The sequence below is a fragment of the Scyliorhinus canicula genome, chromosome 13, assembly GCF_902713615.1.
Source record: "Scyliorhinus canicula chromosome 13, sScyCan1.1, whole genome shotgun sequence".
NCBI lineage: Eukaryota > Metazoa > Chordata > Chondrichthyes > Carcharhiniformes > Scyliorhinidae > Scyliorhinus > Scyliorhinus canicula.
This window is the reverse complement of record NC_052158.1, coordinates 35,002,224-35,026,733: the sequence shown is the minus strand read 5'-3', so window position 1 is coordinate 35,026,733 and position 24,510 is coordinate 35,002,224. Positions and strand designations below refer to the sequence as shown.

The window sequence follows — 24,510 nt, the reverse complement described above, 5'->3', positions numbered from 1 at the left end:
CAGGGAGATGCTGCCGCTCGTTACTGTCCGACACGCTGGTGCCCCCGTCTGACAGGATGAGCCAAGGATTCGCTGTGTCTGGATCCAGAGTCAAAGAAACTGAAATGGAAAGAGAGGGGGGGGGGGAGAGAGAGATAAACAAACAATTAATTTAACTCCAATTCAGGAAAGAAATCTATCGATGAATAGTCTTTAAAACTTCAACTGTTCCCTTGTACACCAGTCAATGAAAGTGGAGAGGCAGGTGCAGCAAGCAATTAGTAAGGTAAATGGTATGGCGGCCTTCATTGCGAGAGGATTTGAGTTCAGAATTAGGGATATCTTACTGAAGTTATACAGGGCCTTGGTGAGACCATACCTGGAGTATTTCGTGCAGTTATGGTCTCCCACCTCAGAAAGAATGTATTTGCCACAGAGGGAGTGCAGCGGAGGTTCACTAGGCTGATACCGGGGTTGGCGTGACTGTCCTATGAGGAGAGATTGGTTCGAATGGGCCTCTATTCACCGGAGTTCAGAAGGAGGAGAGGAGATCTGATTGAAACGTCTAAAATTCTAACTGGTCTGGACAGACTAGATGCAGGGAGGATGTTTTTCCTGATTGGGGAAATCTAGAACCAGGGGACAGTCTCAGGATACAGGATAGACTATTCAGGACTGAGATGAGGAGACATTTCTTCACTCAGAGGATGGTGAACCTGTGGAATTCTCTATCACTAGAGGCTGTGCAGGCCAAAACACTGAAAGTGTTCAAGAAAGAGATCGATTTTGTTTAAATTTTAACGGCATCAAGGGTTATGGGGAGAAAGCGTAAATATGGCTTTGAGATGGAGGATCAGCCACGATCATAATGAACAGCAGAGCAGGTCCAAAGGGCAGAATGGCCCACTCTTTTTCCCAGTTTCTATGTTTCTCCCCCCACCCCCCCCCCCCCCAAATCTAGCGTCCACAGCATTTTGAGGAAACAATTTATAGATTTCTGCTCTCCTCTTGTGAGCTAATGCGCTTCCCGATTTCCCTCCTGAACATCCCAAATCAATGTTTTAACTCAATCGCCCTTTGTTCTTAACTTGTCCACCCGAGCAAATTGTTGCAAACTATCCTTCCACTCGAATCCTCTCGACACTGTTGCTCAATGCGCTAGGGACCCGGGTTCAATTCCAACCTTGGGGGACTGTGTGGAGTTTGCACTTTCTCCCCGTGTCTGTGTGGGTTTCCTCCGGGTGCTCTGATTTCCTCCCACAGTCCAAAGATGTGCAGGTTAGGTGGGGTTTTGGGAATAGGGCACTGGAGTCGGCCTAGGTAGGGTGCTCTTCCAGTTGGGTTGGTGCAGAATTGATGGGGCGAATGGCCTCCTTGCGCACCGTAGGGATTCTATGGAGGTCACATCTCAGCATTCTGAAGTCGGGGGAACAGATGTTCCTGCAGCCTGTCCTCATCATTGAACCCTTTTCACCCTGCCACCTTTCTGGTGAACCTGCGTCAATATACCCTCCCTAAGACAGCACGGTGGCACAGTGGATAGAACTGCCGCCTCACGGCACCGAGGTCCCAGATTCGATCCCGGCTCCGGGTCACTGTTCGTGCGGAGTTTGCACATTCTCCCCTTGTTGTTTCGCTCCCACAACCCAAAGATGCACAGGCTAGGTGGATTTGCCATGCTAAATTGCCCCTTAAATGGAAAAAATGAATTGGGTACTCTAAATTTTTTTAAATATATACCGTTCCTAAAACTGAATCTAGTTCCCCAGGTGGGGTCTGCCCAAGGCTTTGTACAATTGAAGCATAATTTACAATTTGGCATCTGGCCTTGGAGGCCAACACCAGAGCCACAGGTCTACGAGGTAGACTTGTACATACTTCGGTAGTTATTGCAGAATTACATTCTTTGGAAACGCATTTCCAATTGGTTCTCTGATAGCTACCCTCGCTTTCTCCGCTGTGCAGACCGGTTAAGCTGGACTCTCCCCTTCGGTCAGCCGCATGAGAGTTCGGACAGCGAACGTTAGGAGACTCTTCAACTTACGGAGGCGTCGCAGCTGAGTTTTTCCTTCATTTAGTCATGAACTCATGTCTGTAGGTCATTAGTCTAGGCCTCTGACTCGCTAGTCCAGTAATATGACCACTTTGCTACCATTTGCCCTGCTCCTTTGAGGCCTGGCCAGTTTTCTTCACCCGAGCAGTGTGTGTGTGTGTTGGGAACTCACAGCAAAACCTCCCCAGTACCTCACTCCGTTCCTGCACTGTCCGCTTACCCTGGAAACTGCGAATTCTACTCCATTCTGCAAAAGAAAATATGTGACAGTGGCCAAGGGTCAATATTGAGGCTGGTGAACACAAAGACAGAGTTTTTTTTTAAATCAGGGGACGAAAACAAATCTTACCGGCCTCACTCACACGAAACTGAGCGTGCGGAAGAAAATCTGAAAACGTTTAAAGAGAGAATTAATAAGCTCCTTTTGCCAAGCCTCCGGTGATGTTGATGCCTTGAGGCCCCCGCACCCCTCTGGCAAACAAAGAACAAGAACAAAGAAAATTACAGCACAGGAACAGGCCCTTCGGCCCTCCCAGCCTGCGCCGATCCAGATCCTTTATCTAAACCTGTCGCCTATTTTCCAAGGATCTACTTCCCTCTGTTCCCCGCCCGTTCATATATCTGTCTAGATGCATCTTAAATGATGCTATCGTGCCCGGCTCTACCACCTCCGCTGGCAAAGCGTTCCAGGCACCCACCACCCTCTGTGTAAAAAAACTTCCCATGCACATCTCCCTTAAACTTTCCCCCTCTCACCTTGAAATCGTGACCCCTTGTAACTGACACCCCCACTCTTGGTAAAAGCTTGTTGCTATCCACCCTGTCCATACCTCTCATAATTTTGTAGACCACAATCAGGTCCCCCCTCAACCTCCGTCTTTCCAACAAAAACAATCCTAATCTACTCAACCTTTCTTCATAGCTAGCACCCTCCATACCAGGCAACGTCCTGGTGAACCTCCTCTGCACCCTCTCTAAAGCATCCACATCGTTCTGGTAATGTGGCGACCAGAACTGCAAGCAGTATTCCAAATGTGGCCTAACCAAAGTCATATCAACTGTAACATGACCTGCTGACTCTTGTACTCAAGGGGAATGAAGCAGCTGCTATTCTTTCAGTCACCTCCAGGGGCGCAGCAACACATCCCAGTCACCCACGGAACCTAATGGACGTGGGCTTCCACGCCTCACACAAAGGTCGATAACTCAACATTCACTGTTGATACGGAATAGGACAGGTAGCAATTTGCGTTGCCAACCCATGAGCAGGCAAAGGTCGAAATCGGGAGCGTGCTAGCTAATTTTTTTGCTCCACAATAACATTTGCCACATTGGTACCCAGCGAATAGGCCTTGTAGTGGTTTGACAAACTGGGTGTCTCATGGAGCCTTTTCGGAGGGTAATTAAGAGTGAGCCACTTTGAAAAAAATTAATTTGCAGGAACGTGGGCGTCACTGGCTAAGCCCATCCCTAATTGCCCCTTGAGAAGGTGGTGGTGCTGCGGTCCATGTGATGTACACCCACTGTGCTGTTAGGGAGGGAGTTAGACGATATTGACCCAGCCACAGTGACGGAACGGTCAGGATGGTGAGTGGCTTGGAGGGGAACTTCCAGGTGGCAGTTTTCCTATGTGCTGCTGCATTGTCCTTCTGTTCATTGCTGTTTGCCCAGAGTCACCAAGTAGGCCTCACCAGGTAAGGACGGCAGATTTCTCGGCTTTTCAGGGGACATTAGAGATCCAGATGGGGTTTTAAAACAATCTGCCGTCCGCCAAAGGTCTTTATGCGGCCCACCAAGTCATTAAAAAAAAAAAAAATTTTTTTTTTTTTTTTAATTTTTTATTATTTTTTTTTAAGGTTAATGGGGGGGGCTGTTGGGTTACTTACTGGTATAGGGTGGATACGTTGACTTGAGTAGGGTGATCATTGCTCGGCACAACGTCGAGGGCCGAAGGGCCTGTTCTGTGCTGTACTGTTCTATGTCCTATATGAGGCGCCCAGAATCATAACCGGGTTAAGTAATTATTTTACTTAATATACTATGCGGCCCTTTAAAATTGTGAATTTCTGAATGTGGCCCTTGCACGGAAAAGTTTGCCCACCCCTGGTGTAGAGGGAGCCTGACTCTGTACATAACCCCGAGCTGTACCTGTCCTGGGAGTGTTTGATGGAGCCAGTGTAGGGGGAGCCTGACTCTGTATATAACCCCGAGCAGGATGGTGTAGAAGGAGCTTTACTCTGTATCTAACCCCCTGCTGTACCAGTCCTGGGAATGTTTGATAGTGACATATAGAGGGAGCTTTACTCTGTATCTAACCCCGAGCTGTACCTGTCCTGGGCGTGTTTGATGGGGCAATTTGTGTAACAGTATTTAAGGTCATATTATATTTGACCTGTTTGTGCTCAATGCTGATGCAGGGCCTGAAACACAGCCAACACATCTCCTCACTTCAGGAACAGACAATTTACATGTGATTTACATGCATTGGAGGCAGTTCAGAGGAGGTTTACTAGACTGATACCTGGAATCAGCAGTTGTCTTAGGAGGAAAGGTTGGACAGACTGGGCTTGTTCCACTGGAGTTTAGAAAAGTGAGGGGGTGACTTGATTGAAGTGTATATGATACTGACCAGTCTCCGCAAGGTGGGCATGGAAAGGAATGTTCCACTTAGTGGGTGAGTCCGGAATCAGGGGGGCACTATTTTAAAATGAGGGGGGTCACTCTTTTAGGACAGAGATGAAGAGATTTTTGTTCTCTCGGAGAATTGTGCGATTTTAGAACTCTGCCTCAGAAGGAGGTGGAGGCGGAGGCGGAGTCACTGAATAATTTTAAGGTGGAGGAAGATAGATTCCGATTGTAGAAAGGAATCAAAGGTTATTGAGAGGTAGATGGGAATGTGGAGCTTGAAATACCAATAGATCAGCTGTGATCTTACTGAATGGCGATGGAGATCCGAGGGGCTGAATGACATCATTCTGCCCCCATTTCACATGTAATTATTATTTTTAATAACTTAACATTTAAAAAAAAAACTACTGTTAAGCTTTGAATGTTGCAATCACTGACCTATTACATGTGCAGTCGACATCTCCTTGACATTGCCCAGTTTGTTGTAGATGATACAGATCACAGTGGATGAAACGCTATCAGTTGTCCGATACTGGATGTCCACATTGTACAGTCCCTGCTCGTCTCTCACTTTGGTTATTGTGGACAGTGGCACCAGGCTGTTTCCGAAGCCGTCTTTCCAGGTGATGCCAGGTTCGGGGTACCAACCCTCAGACTGGCAAGCGTAAGCGACGACGTTCTCGTCGGACTGCGTTATCGACAAACCTGGCTTTGTCCCGAAGGCTAGAAAAGAACAGAATGGCCCGCTCAGTCGAGAGGGAAGACGTAGGTGCAGGTTCACCCATCGCAAAGTAAATGTACCCCTTCAGATTCAGTGTGCCATTTTCACTGCCCACAGCACGGCCTACTCTATGCTGTAGAGACCAAATACAGACTGGGTGGCCCACGCTGCGGGACACCTTCGACCAGCTCAGTATTTCCCCATTTCAGACCTGGCATTGGCGCGACCCCAAGCTTGCAGATGCCCACCACTGCACCCCCACCCCGTCCCGCCCCCCCCCCATTCCTCCTTCACCGACCCACAGGAATGAAGCTCCAGAAGACATGCTCCCGGAGTTCACGTCGGTACCCGCACCGGCGACTTCACTAACGATGCCAACACGGACGGGTTCGACGCCCTGGCCAGCGGCAACAGCAGAGCTTCGGAGTTCACAGCGCACAATCCGTGCGCCGGACAGGCTGAACTTATGAACCCATCGCCCCTGCTGGACTTCATTTTTTTAACAGGGGGTGAATGTGGTGAATGTATTGTTGTAACAATTCACCATATGATTATCTGTATTACGCTGTTTCCCATGTGGGCTCCACCTATGGACCATTGTATGGTATTACCTATGATGTAGCATGTTGGGGCCTGTGGGCTCCGCCCCTCACTCCACCCCTTGAGGGGAGGTATAAAGAGCAGTCGCCCTGCAGGCGATTCCCACTAGCAGACCAGTCGCAGGCAGGCGCTGTTCTAGTTGATTAAAGCCACAGTTTACTTCTACTCCTGGTTTCGTGTGAATTGATGGTCGCATCACAGATCAACCGTGATCTTACTGATGGCAAATCAAACGTCCGGTGACAGCACAGTGGTTAGCACCGTTACTTCAAAGCTCCAGGGTCCCAGGTTCGATTCCTGCCTTGGGTCACTGTCTGTACGGAGTCTGCACGTTCTCCCTGTGTGTGAGTGAGTTTCCTCCGGTTTCCCCCCACAGTCCAAAGATGTGCAGGTTAGGTGGAATGGCCATGCTAAATGGCCCCTAGGTGTCCAAAAAGGGGTGGGGTTACAAGAGTAGGGTGGAGGTGTGGGCTTAAGTGGGGGTGCTCTTTCCGGGGACCGGTGCAGACTCGATAGGCCGAATGGCCTCCATCTGCACTGTAAATTCTATGATTCGATGACATGCAGGTGGAGGTCGCAGGGTGGCTCCCACAAATGTTCCCATTTTTTGACCCCTTGTATCTAGTTTTAGGGGGAACCCTAATAAGATGCCATCAGTAAAGTTGTGGGAATTAGAGGATGTTGAAATCGCGATGAAAGAATACGGCATGAAGAGGAACGAGCGCTAGTCCACCTGGGGGTCTGAGTTTGGTTCGGAGTTCTGTGGGAGAAAAGATGTTGGGAGCAAGCTCGCCGGGTGGGGTTGTGCCCATTGCGGTGGACACGCTACCCGAGGTGATGGCGGCGGAGTTTGAGCGGCAGTTTGCCAAGTATTTGGAGCGACATGAGATGGAGATGATGGGAACGCTCAAAGAGCTGGTGGAGGATACGCTGGCCCCGATAAAGGAGGCTCTTGTAAAGACGTCGGGAATGGTATGGGAGCATGGTGAGGGGATGAAGGGGGTAGAGGAGGCATCGTCGTGACACAGTGACCAGCTCTCCTCGATGGGAGAGGAGCTGCGGAAGGTGGAGGGCAGTAAAGCGCTGAGAGAGAGCCAAAGTGGAGGACCTGGAAAACAGGTCACGGCGGCAGAATTGTTGGACTGTGGGGCTGCCTGAGGGGCTGGAGGGCCTGAGGCAGACTTTTCAGGGATGTTTGCCAAGTTATTGAGGGAGGAGAAGGAGAACACCTCCCTCTTTGAGCTGGATAGAGCTCATCGGTCACCCTGGCCGAAGCCAAATGAATGATCCACCAAGAACTGTGACAGTCTGTTTTCACAGCTATCAGATCACACCTATCAGATCACAGCTATCAGATGAAGGAGAACGTCTTGGGATGTGCCAAGCAGAATCGAGAGGTGAGGGAAGGCAGTGGTATTCGTATATACCAGGACATCACGGTGGAGCTGGCAAAACGGTGGGCGGCCTTTAATAGAGCGAAGGCAGTGCTGTATAAGAGTCATGTTCAATTCTGGATGGTCTACCCAGCAAAGCAGAGAGTTACCTACAACTCGAAGTACATTTATTTGAGATGGCGGAGAAGGCTCAGGCAATCGTAAAAGCTGAAGGACTGGGACTGAACTGAGATTGAAGTTTGATTTCTTATGTTGTGGTTGGGAAGGGGTTGGGTTGGGGATGTTGGGATAATGGGTCGGGTTTTATTCCCCTTGGGGTGGTGTTTAGTATGTTTGATTGTTTAGGAGAGCTGTGTGGGGAGTGGTTTCTTTGATGGTCTTTGTGTTCGGTACGTGGGGTGGGGGGGAGGGGGCCCTGGTGGGGCCACTTCGCTGGCAAACGTAAGGTGGCTAGTGAGCGGGAGCCAGGTGGGGGGAGGGGCTGCGGTCAGCCCAGACTGTGTTGACAGGTTTCTGCGGGCCTGGGAGGTGTGACTGGTGGGGGGGGACGGGGCGTATGCAGTTTCGAGAGGAAGTGGTTGGGGGATTTCTGGGATTGGGGGTGGGGGGGAGGGGTAGATGGTTGACAGTGACTTGGGGCAGGGCCTGGTCCTATTTGTGAGGTGGGGCGGGGGGCCATTTTGGGAGAACGGTGGGCCTAGAAGGTTGTCGGTCGGGGGGAGGGGGGGTTAGGTATGCCCCATGGAGTGGTCATGGCTGATAGGAGGGAGAGATGGGAAGAGAGTCCGAATGGTAACATGGAATGTGCGGGGATTGGGTGGACAGTAAGAGAGCGGGGGTCTTGAGGTATTGGCAGCGTTTATGAAGGAGATGGGGGAGCAGATCCTTGGGGGTTCAAGTATCCAGTGGGTCAGAGTATATTCCTTTTTCTCGCCGGTGCGTAATGTATATTCAAGGATTGATTTATTTATTATGGGGAGGGGCTGGATTAGCACAGGGCTAAATCGCTGGCTTTGAATACAGACCAAGGCAGGCCAGCAGCACAGTTCAATTCCCGTACCAGCCTCCTCGAACAGGCGCCGGAATGTGGCGACTAGGGGCGTTTCACAGTAACTTCACTTGAAGCCTGCTTGTCACAATAAGCCATTTTCATCGTTGTCGGGGGCGAGGACGGCGGAATACTCAGCGATCGTTATTTCAGATCTTGCACCGCACTTGGCGGATGTGGTCTTGGGGAACGGGCCTGCACAAAGGCCAGTGTGGAGGTTGGATGTGGGGTTGCTCGCGGATCCGTGTTTTGGTGTTAGGGTGGCAAAGGTGAATGATGATTATGTGAGGTTCAATACAAATGGGGAGGTCGCGCTGTCAGTGGTTTAGGAGGTGCTGAAGGTGGGCCCTGTTGGGGTGGAGGTCCTGTGCCTCAGTGTGGCTGGGGAACCTGATGGACTTACTGCATATTGAGAAGGTGTGACTGAGGGGTTCCATCAGAGATGGGGCCTACTTATCCTTCACTTTAAAGAGTTGGTTCCCGTCAATTGCTGAGGGGTGTAGGTTTGGGGGAGGGGGGTTTGGGATGGGTGGTTTGAGCTATATGGGTGGTTGGTAGAAGGAGGAATTCTTTTGTTGTACTTTTTGTTGGGGGTGTTTTGTTTTATGTGTGAAATGTTAAAAAACAAATTAAAATATTTTTTTTAAAAAAGAATTGCAGAGCGGATAGCGTCAGCTGAACTAGCATTCAAGTCATTAATTTTCAAATTTAACTTCCACCAGCTGACGAGGTGGGATTCGAACCTGTGTCCCCTCCCAGAACATTAACATAAGCAAAGCACTGCGGGTGCTGGAATCTGAAACAAAAACAGGAAACGCCAGGGGAATCTCAGCCGTTCTGGCAGGACCTGTGGAGTTTAAAGACAGACGGGAAACGTTAGCTCTGTTTTCACCCCGTACAGGTGTTACTAACCCCCAAAGCTTTTCCCAACATTCTCTGTTCTCGTTTCCCCAGCGCTGACTGACTAACCGGCCCAGTGTGGGACACAAAACAGTAACCTTCTTTTCTCAGGGGATAGTGCCTACCCACTGATTTAGAGCTGGCATGCTTGGCCACTGATTTTGGGTGGGGGGGGGAGCGTTTAGGTATGCCCCATGGAGTGGGCATGGCTGATAGGAGGGAGAGGTGGGAAGAGAGTCCGAATGGTAACATGGAATGTGCGGGGATTGGGGTGAACCAGTAAGAGAGCGGGGGTCTTGAGGTATTGGCAGTGTTTATGAAGGAGATGGGGGAGCAGATCCTTGGGGGTTCAAGTATCCAGTGGGTCAGAGTATATTCCTTTTTCTCGCCAGTGCGTAATGTATATTCAAGGATTGATTTATTTATTATGGAGAGGGGCTGGTTTAGCACAGGGCTAAATCGCTGGCTTTGAAAGCAGACCAAGGCAGGCCAGCAGGACAGTTCAATTCCCGTACCAGCCTCCCCGAACAGGCGCCGGAATGTGGCGACTAGGGGCGTTTCACAGTAACTTCACTTGAAGCCTGCTTGTGACAATAAGCGATTTTCATTTCATTTTGATTTTCGTCGTTGCCGGGGGCGAGGACGGCGGAATACTCAGCGATCGTTACTGATTGCGGGTGGGGGGGGTTTTAGGGTAAGGGTCAGGCACACCACAGTTAACACCAACCATCTTACCGACAACGGCGAGTTCCATATCCACGTGGCTGAACTGGCCAACGGAGCTGACAGTGCACCGATACGTCCCAGCGTCCGATTCCTTCACCCCTCGTAGTCCGATCGACACATTTCCAGCCGCCGGCTGACCCACGAAGAGGTGGGCTCTGCCCCCGAGGGCTTGGCAAGGCTCTGTCCGATCGCTCTCGCACATCAGGATCGTGGCTCTGGTGTCCAGATCCTTCCATTCGACCCACAGCTTCATGTCCTGCGTGAAGGGGACCACCAAACAGCTGAGGACCACATCCTCACCCATGTGGGCCACAGTGAGGGAGTCTGGCCCTTTCACTGTAAATGGGACTGGAAGGGAAAGAAATAACAAATTTACTTTGGCATTGTGTCTTTCGTTGCCTCAGGGGGTCCCAGTGTTCACTCGATCAAACATTTGTCCTTTTGAATTAAGGTCACTGCCGCAAACACAACAGCCAAATAGTTTTTCAATATATTACCCCTCACAATTTGCCCTTGGGCAGGTGGAATTGAGTTGCCTTCAGGAGTTGCTACAATCTCCAGGGTGAGGGTGAAATCTTTTCTGAAACTAAAAGATGGCTGCTACAGGTCACACAATGCCCAATATTGACCCTCCGTCCTGGGAGCTTCCAACGCGAGTCACAGGAACAACAGAGCTTCCCCCTCTTCCTTGAGGACTCTCACACACCGTGATAAGGAGACATTATAATTACAAAACTAAGGGACTCGCAGCGATCAAAATTAATAATATCCCGTTGTGTTCCGACGCAAGGTTTTACCTATTATGACCTTGTCCTTTGGTTCCTGAGGATCCTGTATATATCAGTAACAACCACTTTCCTTTCTATTGTACCTTTAGCAGAGTAAACCATGCCAAGGCAATTCAAACCAGTGTCATAAATCAAAAAATTATGACACGGAGCCATATAATGAGATACTGTGCCGTGGGTCATGAGCTGAATTGTGAAAAACCACAACCTGATGGCCCGGACTATATCCCATTGCCATCGTAAGAAGTCTTGCAACAGCAGGTTAAAGTCCAACAGGTTTGTTTTGAATCACTAGCTTTCGCAGCACATCACCTGATGAAGGAGCTGTGCTCCGAAAGCTAGTGATTCGAAACAAACCTGTTGGACTTATCCTGGTGTTGTAAGGTTTCTTACTGTGCCCACCCCAGATCAACGTCGGCATCTCCACATTGTCATTTCCATCAAACCGAAGGACATTTATTTGAGATGGCGGTGAAGGCTCAGGCAATCGTAAATGCTGAAGGACTGAACTGAGATTGAAGTTTGATTTCTTATGTTGTGGTTGGGAAGGGGTTGGGTTGGGGATGTTGGGATAATGGCTTGGGGATGTTGGGATAATGGCTTGGGGATGTAGGGATAATGGGTCGGGTTTTATTCCCCTTGGGGTGGTGTTTAGTATGTTTGATTGTTTAGAAGAGCTGTGTGGGGAGTGGTTTCTTTGATGGTCTTTGTGTTCGGTACGTGGGACGGGGGGAGGGGGCTCTGGTGGGGCCACTTTGCTGGCAAACTTAAGGTGGCTAGTGAGCGGGAGCCAGGTGGGGCGGGGGCCATTTTGGGAGAACGGTGCGCCCAGAAGGTTGTTGGTGGGGGGGGGTTAGGTATGCCCCATGGAGTGGTCATGGCTGATCGGAGGGAGAGGTGGGAAGAGAGTCCTAATGGTAACATGGAATGTGCGGGGGTTGGGTTGACCAGTAAGAGAGCTGGGGTCTTGAGGTATTGGCAGTGTTTATGAAGGAGATGGGGGAGCAGATCCTTGGGGGTTCAAGTATCCAGTGGGTCAGAGTATATTCCTTTTTCTCGCCGGTGCGTAATGTATATTCAAGGATTGATTTATTTATTATGGAGAGGGGCTGGTTTAGCACAGGGCTAAATCGCTGGCTTTGAAAGCAGACCAAGGCAGGCCAGCAGGACAGTTCAATTCCCATACCAGCCTCCCGGAACAGGCGCCGGAATGTGGCGACTAGGGGCGTTTCACAGTAACTTCACTTGAAGACTGCTTGTGACACTAAGCGATTTTCATTTCCATTTTCATCGTTGTCGGGGGCGAGGACGGCGGAATACTCAGCGATCGTTATTTCAGATCATGCTCCGCACTAGGCGGATGTGGTCTTGGGGAACGGGCCTGCACAAAGGCCAGTGTGGAGGTTGGATGTGGGGTTGCTCGCGGATCCGTGTTTTGGTGTTAGGGTGGCAAAGGTGAATGATGATTATGTGAGGTTCAATACAAATGGGGAGGTCGCGCTGTCAGTGGTTTAGGAGGTGCTGAAGGTGGGCCCTGTTGGGGTGGAGGTCCTGTGCCTCAGTGTGGCTGGGGAACCTGATGGACTTACTGCATATTGAGAAGGAGTGACTGAGGGGTTCCATCAGAGATGGGGCCTACTTATGCTTCACTTTAAAGAGTTGGTTCCCGTCAATTGCTGAGGGGTGTAGGTTTGGGGGAGGGGGGTTTGGGATGGGTGGTTTGAGCTATATGGGTGGTTGGTAGAAGGAGGAATTCTTTTGCTATACTTTTTGTTGGGGGTGTTTTGTTTTATGTGTGAAATGTTAAAAAACAAATTAAAATATTAAAAAAAAAGAATTGCAGAGCGGATAGCGTCAGCTGAACCAGCATTCAAGTCATTAATTTTCAAATTTAACTTCCACCAGCTGACGAGGTGGGAATCGAACCTGTGTCCCCTCCCAGAACATTAACATAAGCAAAGCACTGCGGGTGCTGGAATCTGAAACAAAAACAGGAAAAGCCAGGGAAATCTCAGCCGTTCTGGCAGGACCTGTGGAGTTTAAGGACAGACGGGAAACATTAGTTCTGTTTTCACCCCGTACAGGTGTTACTAACCCCCAAAGCTTTTCCCAACATTCTATGTTCTCGTTTCCCCAGCACTGACTGACTAACCGGCCCAGTGTGGGACACAAAACAGTAACCTTCCTATCTCAGGGGATAGTGCCTACCCACTGAGTTAGAGCTGGCATGCTTGGCCACTGATTTTGGGTGGGGGGGGGGGGGGGGGGGGGGGGGGGGGGGGGGGCGTTTAGGGTAAGGGTCAGGCACACCACAGTTAACACCAACCATCTTACCGACAACGGCGAGCTCCATATCCACGTGGCTGGACTGGCCATCCGAGCTGACGGTGCACCGATACGTCCCAGCGTCAGATTTCTTCACCCCTCGTAGTCCGATCGACACGTTTCCAGCCGCCGGCTGACCCACGAAGAGGTGGGCTCTGCCCCCGAGGGCCTGGCACGGCTCTGTCCGATCGCTCTCGCACGTCAGGATCGTGGCTTTGTTGTCCAGATCCTTCCATTCGACCCACAGCTTCCTGTCCTGCGTGAAGGGGACCACTAAACAGCTGAGGACCACATCCTCACCCAAGTGGGCCACAGTGAGGGAGTCTGGCCCTTTCACTGTAAATGGGACTGGAAGGGAAAGAAATAACAAATTTACTTTGGCATTGTGTCTTTCGTCACCTCAGGGGGTCCCAGTGTTCACTCGATCAAACATTTGTCCTTTTGATTTAAAGTCACTGCCGCAAACACAACAGACAAATTCTTGTCAATGTATTACCCCTCACAATTTGCCCTTGGGCAGGTGGAATTGAGTTGCCTTCAGGAGTTGCTACAATCTCCAGGGTGAGGATGAAATCTTTTCTGAAACTAAAAGATGGCTGCTACAGGTCACACAATGCCCAATATTGACCCTAGGTCCTGGGAGCTTCCAAAGGGAGTCACAGGAACAACAGTGCTTCCCCCTCTTCCTTGAGGACTCTCACACACCGTGATAAGGAGACATTATAATTACAAAACTAGGGCAGCACGGTGGCCTAGTGGTTAGCACAACTGCCTCACGGCGCTGAGGTCTCAGGTTCGATCCCGGCTCTGGGTCACTGTCCGTGTGGAGTTTGCACATTCTCCCCGTGTCTGCGTGGGTTTCACCCCCACAACCCAAAGATGTGCAGAGTAGGTGGATTGGCCACGCTAAATTGCCCCTTAATTGAAAAAATAATTGGGTAATCTAAATTTATTAAAAAAAAAAAAATAATAATTACAAAACTAAGGGACTCGCAGTGATCAAAATTAATAGTATCCCGTTGTGTTCCGAAGCAAGGTTTTACCTATTATGACCTTGTCCTTTGGTCCCTGAAGATCCTGTATATATCAGTAACAACCACTTTCCTTTCTGTAGTACCTTTAGCAGAGTAAACCATGCCAAGGCAATTCAAACTGTCATAAATCAAAAAATTATGACACGGAGCCATATAATGAGATACTGTGCCGTGGGTCATGAGCTGAATTGTGAAAACCACAACCTGATGGCCCGGCCTATATCCCATTGCCATCGTAAGAAGTCTTGCAACAGCAGGTTAAAGTCCAACAGATTTGTTTCGAATCACTAGCTTTCGGAGCACATCACCTGATGAAGGAGCTGTGCTCCGAAAGCTAGTGATTCAAAACAAACCTGTTGGACTTATCCTGGTGTTGTAAGGTTTCTTACTGTGCCCACCCTAGATCAACGTCGGCTTCTCCACATCGTCATTTCCTCAAACCGAAGGACATTTATTTGAGATGGCGGTGAAGGCTCAGGCAATCGTAAATGCTGAAGGACTGAACTGAGATTGAACTTTAATTTCTTATGTTGTGGTTGGGAGGGGTTGGGTTGGGGATGTTGGGATAACGGGTCGGGTTTTATTCCCCTTGGGGTGGTGTTTAGTATGTTTGATTGTTTAAAAGAGCTGTGTGGGGAGTGGTTTCTTTGATGGTCTTTGTGTTCGGTACGTGGGGCGGGGGGAAGGGGCTCTGGTGGGGCCACTTTGCTGGCAAACTTAAGGTGGCTAATGAGCGGGAGCCAGGTGGTGGGAGGGGCCATTTTGGGAGAACAGTGGGCCTAGAAGGTTGTTGGTGGGGGCCGGGGGGGCTGGTTAGGTATGCCCCATGGAGTGGGCATGGCTGATAGGAGGGAGAGGTGGGAAGAGAGTCCGAATGGTAACATGGAATGTGCGGGGATTGGGTGGACCAGTAAGAGAGCGGGGGTCTTGAGGTATTGGCAGTGTTTATGAAGGAGATGGGGGAGCAGATCCTTGGGGGTTCAAGTATCCAGTGGGTCAGAGTATATTCCTTTTTCTCGCCGGTGCGTAATGTATATTCAAGGATTGATTTATTTATTATGGAGATGGGCTGGTTTAGCACAGGGCTAAATCGCTGGCTTTGAATACAGACCAAGATAGGCCAGCAGGACAGTTCAATTCCCGTACCAGCCTCCCGGAACAGGCGCCGGAATGTGGCGACTATGGGCGTTTCACAGTAACTTCACTTGAAGCCTGCTTGTCACAATAAGCCATTTTCATTTCATTTTGATTTTCGTCGTTGCCGGGGGCGAGGACGGCAGAATACTCGGCGATCGTTACTGATTGCGGTGGGGGGGGGGGAGGTTAGGGTAAGGGTCAGGCACACCACAGTTAACACCAACCATCTTACCGACAACGGTGAGCTCCATATCCACGTGGCTGGACTGGCCATCGGAGCTGACAGTGCACCGATACGTCCCAGTGTCAGATTCCTTCACCCCTCGTAGTCCGATTGACACGTTTCCAGCCGCCGGCTGACCCACGAAGAGGTGGGCTCTGCCCCCGAGGGCCTGGCACGGCTCTGTCCGATCGCTCTCGCACATCAGGATCGTGGCTCTGGTGTCCAGATCCTTCCATTCGACCCACAGCTTCATGTCCTGCGTGAAGGGGACCACCAAACAGCTGAGGACCACATCCTCACCCAAGTGGGCCACAGTGAGGGAGTCTGGCCCTTTCACTGTAAATGGGACTGGAAGGGAAAGAAATAACAAATTTACTTTGGCATTGTGTCTTTCGTCACCTCAGGGGGTCCCAGTGTTCACTCGATCAAACATTTGTCCTTTTGAATTAAAGTCACTGCCGCAAACACAATAGACAAATTGTTGTCAATGTATTACCCCTCACAATTTGCCCGTGGGCAGTTGGAATTGAGTTGCCTTCAGGAGTTGCTACAATCTCCAGGGTGAGGGTGAAATCTTTTGTGAAACTAAAAGATGGCTGCTACAGGTCACACAAAGCCCAATATTGACCCTCCGTCCTGGGAGCTTCCAACGGGAGTCACAGGAACAACAGAGCCTCCCTCTGTTCCTTGAGGACTCTCACACACCGTGATAAGGAGACATTATAATTACAAAACTAAGGGACTCGCAGTGATCAAAATTAATAGTATCCCGTTGTGTTCTGACGCAAGGTTTTACCTATTATGACCTTGTCCTTTGGTCCCTGAAGATCCTGTATATATCAGTAACAACCACTTTCCTTTCTATCGTACCTTTAGCAAAGTAAACCATGCCAAGGCAATTCAAACCAGTGTCATAAATCAAAAAATTATGACACGGAGCCATATAATGAGATACTGTGCCGTGGGTCATGAGCTGAATTGTGAAAAACCACAACCTCATGGCCCGGGCTATATCCCATTGCCATCGTAAGAAGTCTTGCAACAGCAGGTTAAAGTCCAACAGGTTTGTTTCGAATCACTAGATTTCGGAGCACATCACCTGATGAAGGAGCTGTGCTCCGAAAGCTAGTGATTCAAAACAAACCTGTTGGACATATCCTGGTGTTGTAAGGTTTCTTACTGTGCCCACCCCAGATCAACGTCGGCATCTCCACATCGTCATTTCCATCAAACCGAAGGACATTTATTTGAGATGGCGGTGAAGGCTCAGGCAATCGTAAATGCTGAAGGACTGAACTGAGATTGAAGTTTAATTTCTTATGTTGTGGTTGGGAGGGGTTGGGTTGGGGATGTTGGGATAACGGGTCGGGTTTTATTCCCCTTGGGGTGGTGTTTAGTATGTTTGATTGTTTAAAAGAGCTGTGTGGGGAGTGGTTTCTTTGATGGTCTTTGTGTTCGGTACGTGGGACGGGGGGAGGGGGCTCTGGTGGGGCCACTTTGCTGGGAAACCTAAGGTGGCTAATGAGCGGGAGCCAGGTGGGAGGAGGGGCCATTTTGGGAGAACAGTGGGCCTAGAAGGTTGTTGGTGGGGGCCGGGGGGGCTGGTTAGGTATGCCCCATGGAGTGGGCATGGCTGATAGGAGGGAGAGGTGGGAAGAGAGTCCGAATGGTAACATGGAATGTGCGGGGATTGGGTGGACCAGTAAGAGAGCGGGGGTATTGAGGTATTGGCAGCGTTTATGAAGGAGATAGGGAGCAGATCCTTGGGGGTTCAAGTATCCAGTGGGTCAGAGTATATTCCTTTTTCTCGCCAGTGCATAATGTATATTCAAGAATTGATTTATTTATTATGGAGAGGGGCTGGTTTAGCACAGGGCTAAATCGCTGGCTTTGAAAGCAGACCAAGGCAGGCCAGCAGGACAGTTCAATTCCCGTACCAGCCTCCCCGAACAGGCGCCGGAATGTGGCGACTAGGGGCGTTTCACAGTAACTTCACTTGAAGCCTGCTTGTGACAATAAGTGATTTTCATTTCATTTTGATTTTCGTCGTTGTCGGGGGCGAGGACGGCGGAATACTCGGCGATCGTTACTGATTGCGGGTGGGGGGGTTTTTGGGTAAGGGTCAGGCACACCACAGTTAACACCAACCATCTTACCGACAACGGCGAGCTCCATATCCACGTGGCTGGACTGGCCATCGGAGTTGACGGTGCACCGATACGTCCCGGCGTCAGATTTCTTCACCCCTCGTAGTCCGATCGACACGTTTCCAGCCGCCGGCTGACCCACGAAGAGGTGGGCTCTGCCCCCGAGGGCCTGGCACGGCTCTGTCCGATCGCTCTCGCACATCAGGATCGTGGCTCTGGTGTCCAGATCCTTCCATTCGACCCACAGCTTCCTGTCCTGCGTGAAGGGGACCACCAAACAGCTGAGGACCACATCCTCACCCAAGTGGACCACAGTGAGGGAGTCTGGCCCTTTCACTGTAAATGGGACTGGAAGGGAAAGAAAATAACAAATTTACTTTGGCATTGTGTCTTTCGTCGCCTCAGGGGGTCCCAGTGTTCACTCGATCAAACATTTGTCCTTTTGAATTAAAGTCACTGCCGCAAACACAACAGACAAATTGTTTTCAATGTATTACCCCTCAAAATTTTCCCTTGGGCAGGTGGAATTGAGTTGCCTTCAGGAGTTGCTACAATCTCCAGGGTTAGGATGAAATCTTTTGTGAAACTAAAAGATGGCTGCTACAGGTCACACAATGCCCAATATTGACCCTCCGTCCTGGGAGCTTCCAACGGGAGTCACAGGAACAACAGAGCTTCCCCCTCTTCCTTGACGACTCTCACACACCGTGATAAGGAGACATTATAATTACAAAACTAAGGGACTCGCAGCGATCAAAATTAATAATATCCCGTTGTGTTCCGACGCAAGATTTACCTATTATGGCCTTGTCCTTTGGTTCCTGAGGATCCTGTATATATCAGTAACAACCACTTTCCTTTCTATCGTACCTTTAGCAGAGTAAACCATGCCAAGGCAATTCAAACCAGTGTCATAAATCAAAAAATTATGACACGGAACCATATAATGAGATACTGTGCTGTGGGTCATGAGCTGAATTGTGAAAAACCACAACCTGATGGCCCGGCCTATATCCCATTGCCATCGTAAGAAGTCTTGCAATAGCAGGTTAAAGTCAAACAGGTTTGTTTTGAATCACTAGCTTTCGGAGCACATCACCTGATGAAGGAGCTGTGCTCCGAAAGCTAGTGATTCAAAACAAACCTGTTGGACTTATCCTGGTGTTGTAAGGTTTCTTACTGTGCCCACCCCAGATCAACGTCGGCAGCGCCACATCGTCATTTCCATCAAACCGAGGTGTCAACCCTGATTCAATGAAAAATTCAGGCGGCCACGTCAGGAGCACAGAATCATCGGTTAGAATCATAGAATTCCGACAGTGCAGAAGCGGGCCGCTCAGTCCATCACGTCTGCACCAACCCTCTGAAAAAGCCCCCCCCCCCCCCCCCCCCCCCCCCCCCCCCCCCCCACTTAGACTGACTCTCCCACCTAACCTGCACATACCTGGTCACTCAGGGGAAATTTAGTGTGGCTCGTACACCTGACCTGCTCAGCTGTGCATTGTGGGAGCAAACCAGAGCACCCAGAGGAAACCCACGCAGAGAACGTGCAAGCTTTACACAGTCACCCAAGACCTGGACAATATCCAGACTTGCCTGATAAATGGCAAGTAATATTCATGCCACACAAGTGCCAGACAATGACCATCCCAACAAGAGAGGATCTAACCATTCCCCCTTGACATTCAATGTCATTACCATCTCTGAAACCCTGCCAGCAACATCCTGTAGGTTACCATTGACCAAAAACTGAACTGGACTAGCCATATAAATACTGTGACTACAAGAGCAGGTCAAAGGTCCAGAATCCTGCGATGAGTAACTCACCACCTGACTCCTCAAAGCCTGTCCGAAATCTACAAGGCACATGTCTGGAGTGTGATGGAATATCTCCACTTGCCTGGATAAGTGCAGCTCCAACAACACTCAAGGAACTCAACCCCATCCAGGACAAAGCAGCCCGCTTGACTGCTCCCCCTTCCACATTCAAACCCTCCACCACTGACACACAGTAACAGCCGTGTGTACCATCCACAAGATTCACTACAGTAACTCACCAATGCTCCTTCAACAGCACCTTCCAAACTCATGACCACTACCATCCAGAAGGACAAGGGCAGCAGATACCTGGGAACCCCACAACTTGGAGATGCTCATCCAAGTCACTCACCATCCTGACTTGGAAATATATCGGCCGTTCCTTCGCTGTCGCTGGGGTAACATACTGGAACTCTCTCCCTAATAACACAGTGGGTGTACTTACACCACATGGACTGCAGTGGTTCAAGAAGACTGCTCACCACCACCTACTCAGGGGGCAATTAAGGGTGAGCAATAAATGTTGGCCAAGCCAGCGATGCCCACATCACCAGGATGAATATAAAAAGTGGAAGAGAGAGGGTTAAAATGAGGCAGAGATGTTTATGAGAGAAATCCAAAGATTCAGGCCCAGGATGTTGACAGAATGGCACTCTCCAATATCGAGGGCGAGTAAAATTGCAATCACACTGGAGGTTGGACGTGAAAGAGCACAGAGGCTTCGCCCGGTTGTAAGGCCGGAGGATCGGCGAGGGCGTGGAGTTATTTGGAAACAGATTTACTTTTTTATTCACATGGCTGGGGAAGCAGGTACAGTTCGATGTTGAGGTTGACAATCTATCCAATGACTGCCGCCTGTCTCAGTGTAATGCCACGAGGAATGGATCCCTCAGGGCAGAGGTTCAGTGATGCAGGGCAATGGTTGGGGGCGGATCCCCGCCGCCACAAGTTCCTCGGGTTCCACTCGTCGAGCCAGTGGTCACATCCTATAAATTTCAGATATATTGTATAATATATATTTGGTGCAGTATGGGTTAAACGCCTGGGGTGGTGTGTGTGACTGCTGCAGTCATGTTTTTAGTCTCTGGAGTACGAGTTTAGTTTTAGAATAGGATGTGAACAGAAGAGAAGCGGCTTCTCACAATACAGTTCAGTGAAAGACTAGCAGCTTCTTTCCAAAACAGTTCAATTAAATATTTGACTGGGGATCAGACCAGAAGCAGCTGATCTCAAGACATTGAGTTCAAGACTCGTCTGTGAGCAGATAGGCAGTTTAAACAGCAGGTTGTGACAGGCAACAATCTGAAGCTGCTTCCTAAAGGATATTGCTTTCCCAAAGGTGTTTACCCAAGACATCTCTTAACAGCAAGTATTCCTGGGTCTACTAACTGTATTTAAAAATGGATTGAGGCGGGTGTTGTTTGAGTGGAGATAAAGATAGCAGTTAAGAGTTATTGTGTCATTGTGTATTGATAAACGTTGCTAAACTATTTGTATAAAGCTATTTGTATCTATAAGGTTAAGGTTATTAATGCTGTGTTAGTAAAAAGTTTGTTTTAATATACAATATCCCTATTTGTGCGTGAAATCACCTCTGGGGTGAAGTATCCTTTCCTCCCAGTCTTACAAACTAAATAAAATACAGGGGTTCTTGTCCAGTATCCGAGCCACTGTTGGGGTCTAGTCTGGGTTCACAATATTTCCATTATGCCATATAACGCAATATGAATAAGGGTAATCAAACCAGGAAGGACAGGGGAGTCAGAAGCTGTGTGGAAAGGGTCATTGAGTCAGAGAGGTGGGGAAGTTTAGGGAGGGAATATCAGAGTTTGGGGCCCAGGCGGATTATGATTACCAGTTGCAGGGAGGCGTAAAGTGGTGATGCACAAGAGGCCAGAATTGGAGTGGCTTTGAAATTTCAAAGTGTTGTTCAGGCACAGCAGACAAATGAAATTGTGACCAAGGTGCGGTTGGCGATGTTTTCACAGTCACCCAGGAGCTGTGTTCTCGAGAGGTGGGATTGTCGTCAGTCGGGCGGGTCTGGAGTATGTTCCATCGGGTTGTGTGTGGGGGTGCGGGGGGGGGAGGTGTTATGGGATTTCTGATGGGTGGGTGGGGTTTTGCTGAGGTTCTGTGTCAATGGCAGTGCTTAGTTAGCCACACACACACACACTTGATTCCTGTCTCACAGGAAATGACTTGCACCAGTCTCACCTCGTTGGGAACCGTTCAAATATGAGGCGAACACGGCTCCTGCAAGGATGGCCACCTGTAGCAATAGTTCGGCTGGCAGGCTGATTCTGCGGGCTGACCCGGGGCTGTCCAACCTTCCTGGAAGAGATGCAAAATAGCAGCTGTGTTACTCGACTGGGTCTCGATTTTTCCCTCTCCGTCTCCTCTCGAGTACAGAATCCCCACCCCCTCTCCCCCACTCCCCCCCCCCCCCCCCCCACCCACTGCCTCACGATCACGAAGCTTCCCTGGTGATTCTCCCACACTGCCATCAACCTCCCCGAGAGACCTCCTGTGGTGATTGTCCCTTTCAGGGCAGCACAGCAGAGTAAGGATCCCTGGTCTGGGTGACCAATTGAGTCTTAGAGTAGGGAATTAGCCCAAGTCTGGGGTGGGGGTGGGGGGGGGGGGGGGGGGGGTGGGGGGGGGGGGGGGGGGGGAGTGGGGGGGTTGTTGGCTCTTGAGATGTGGGCACTGCTGGCACAACCCTAGTTGCCTTAAAAAGGTGACGGGCAAACGGGCAAGCGCTCCTCGTCCAATGCTTCATGGTGTGGCCAGCACAGAGGAGATGGCACAAGTTGTCCACCTCTTTGTAGTTGGGCCCTGCTTCAAAGGACAGGGGAATCCGCTGTGAATCCGGAGAGGGGGCGAAATGACCAGAGACGAGCTTTAATCTGTTTACTTGTTGAGGGTGGAGGGGATCCACTGATTCAGGCGTTTAACAGCTCTCCAAATATTCCTATCCCGCCTGTAACAATGTCAACTGGAGATCCCCCCCCCCCTTACAGTTCAACCACTGGAAAGGTGAACAGACAGGGAACACGGAGCAGGTCAATCAGCCCCTCAAACCTGTTCTGTCGATCGGCTAGATCACCGCCAGCCATCACCTGAACTCCATTTTCAACAAATCCCTTATAATCCCAACCCAACAGCGAGACTATGTTATAGAACTTAATCTTGAAAATTCCAATCGACATCGGCCATCATTTTGGGAGAAAGAGTTCTTCTGAAATGTTGCGACCGGAGCTGCCGACACCACCCCCTGAGGCAGCGCGCTCCATATTCCCACCACCCCCTGAGGCAGCACGCTCCATATTCCCACCACCCCCTGAGGCAGCACGCTCCATATTCCCACCACCCCGAGGCAGCACGCTCCATATTCCCACCACCCCCTGAGGCAGCACGCTCCATATTCCCACCACCCCCTGAGGCAGCACGCTCCATATTCCCACCACCCCCTGAGGCAGCACGCTCCATATTCCCACCACCCCCTGAGGCAGCACGCTCCATATTCCCACCACCCCCTGAGGCAGCACGCTCCATATTCCCACCACCCCCTGAGGCAGCACGCTCCATATTCCCACCACCCCCTGAGGCAGCACGCTCCATATTCCCACCACCCCCTGAGGCAGCACGCTCCATATTCCCACCACCCCCTGAGGCAGCACGCTCCATATTCCCACCACCCCCTGAGGCAGCACGCTCCATATTCCCACCACCCCCTGAGGCAGCACGCTCCATATTCCCACCACCCCCTGAGGCAGCACGCTCCATATTCCCACCACCCCCTGAGGCAGCACGCTCCATATTCCCACCACCCCCTGAGGCAGCACGCTCCATATTCCCACCACCTCCTGAGGCAGCACGCTCCATATTCCCACCACCCCCTGAGGCAGCACGCTCCATATTCCCACCACCCCCTGAGGCAGCACGCTCCATATTCCCACCACCCCCTGAGGCAGCACGCTCCATATTCCCACCACCCCCCTGAGGCAGCACGCTCCATATTCCCACCACCCCCTGAGGCAGCACGCTCCATATTCCCACCACCCCCTGAGGCAGCACGCTCCATATTCCCACCACCTCCTGAGGCAGCACGCTCCATATTCCCACCACCCCCTGAGGCAGCACGCTCCATATTCCCACCACCCCCTGAGGCAGCACGCTCCATATTCCCACCACCCCCTGAGGCAGCACGCTCCATATTCCCACCACCCCCTGAGGCAGCACGCTCCATATTCCCACCACCCCCTGAGGCAGCACGCTCCATATTCCCACCACCCTCTGGGTGAAAATTGTTTCTTCAGGTCCCGTCTAAACCACTTCCTCTTCACCTCTGACCTCTGGTCTTCAGACACCTCTACCATGGGGAAAAGATTCTCACAATCTACTCTATCTATGCCTCTTCTAATTTTGTATACCTCAATCAGATTTCCCCCTCCCCCCACCCTCCTCAGCCTCCAGGGGAAACAGACCCAACCTATCCAGTCTCTCCTCATAGTTGAATCTTTCCATCCCAGGTAACATTCTGGTGAGTCTCCTCTGCACCCTCTCCAGTGCAATCACATCCTTCCGACGGTGTGGTGACCGGAACTGGGCACAATATTCCATCTGTGGCCGATCCAACATTTCATAAAGCTGTACCAAGATCTCCCTGCTCCTAAGTACTGTGCCCCGGCTAATGAAGACGAGCGTTCCCTATGTCTTCTTCGCCACCCTGTCTGACTGTGCCATCCGTTTGGTGTCTCCAGTCTTCCACTCCATTCCTCCCTCCTGGCCTTCCCTTTGTGTTCCCATTCCAGCCGCCACAACCCCCTCGCCCCTCACTGCCGCCCCCTCCTAACAACACATCTCTCCCAGTTTTAAAGACAGGTCACCGAGCTGCTACATTAACTCTGTTTCTCTCACTGCAGATGCTATCAGACTCCCTGACCTCCAGGAGTTTCTCTTTATATATTTCAGATTCCAGTCATCCGC

At 50.5% G+C, this 24,510-nt stretch overlaps 1 protein-coding gene across 1 annotated transcript in view; it reads right to left on the bottom strand.

Annotated features, from left to right (window-relative positions):
• The window catches only part of LOC119976548 (hemicentin-1-like), a 40,540-nt gene that overhangs the window by 567 nt on the left and 15,463 nt on the right, over positions 1 to 24,510 (bottom strand). Inside the window, 9 exon segments of the mRNA XM_038817121.1 lie at positions 3 to 99; positions 2,205 to 2,279; positions 2,382 to 2,420; positions 5,099 to 5,383; positions 10,059 to 10,397; positions 13,172 to 13,510; positions 15,566 to 15,904; positions 17,713 to 18,051; positions 21,736 to 21,852. Of these exon segments, the coding sequence (XP_038673049.1) occupies positions 3 to 99; positions 2,205 to 2,279; positions 2,382 to 2,420; positions 5,099 to 5,383; positions 10,059 to 10,397; positions 13,172 to 13,510; positions 15,566 to 15,904; positions 17,713 to 18,051; positions 21,736 to 21,852 (1,969 nt within the window).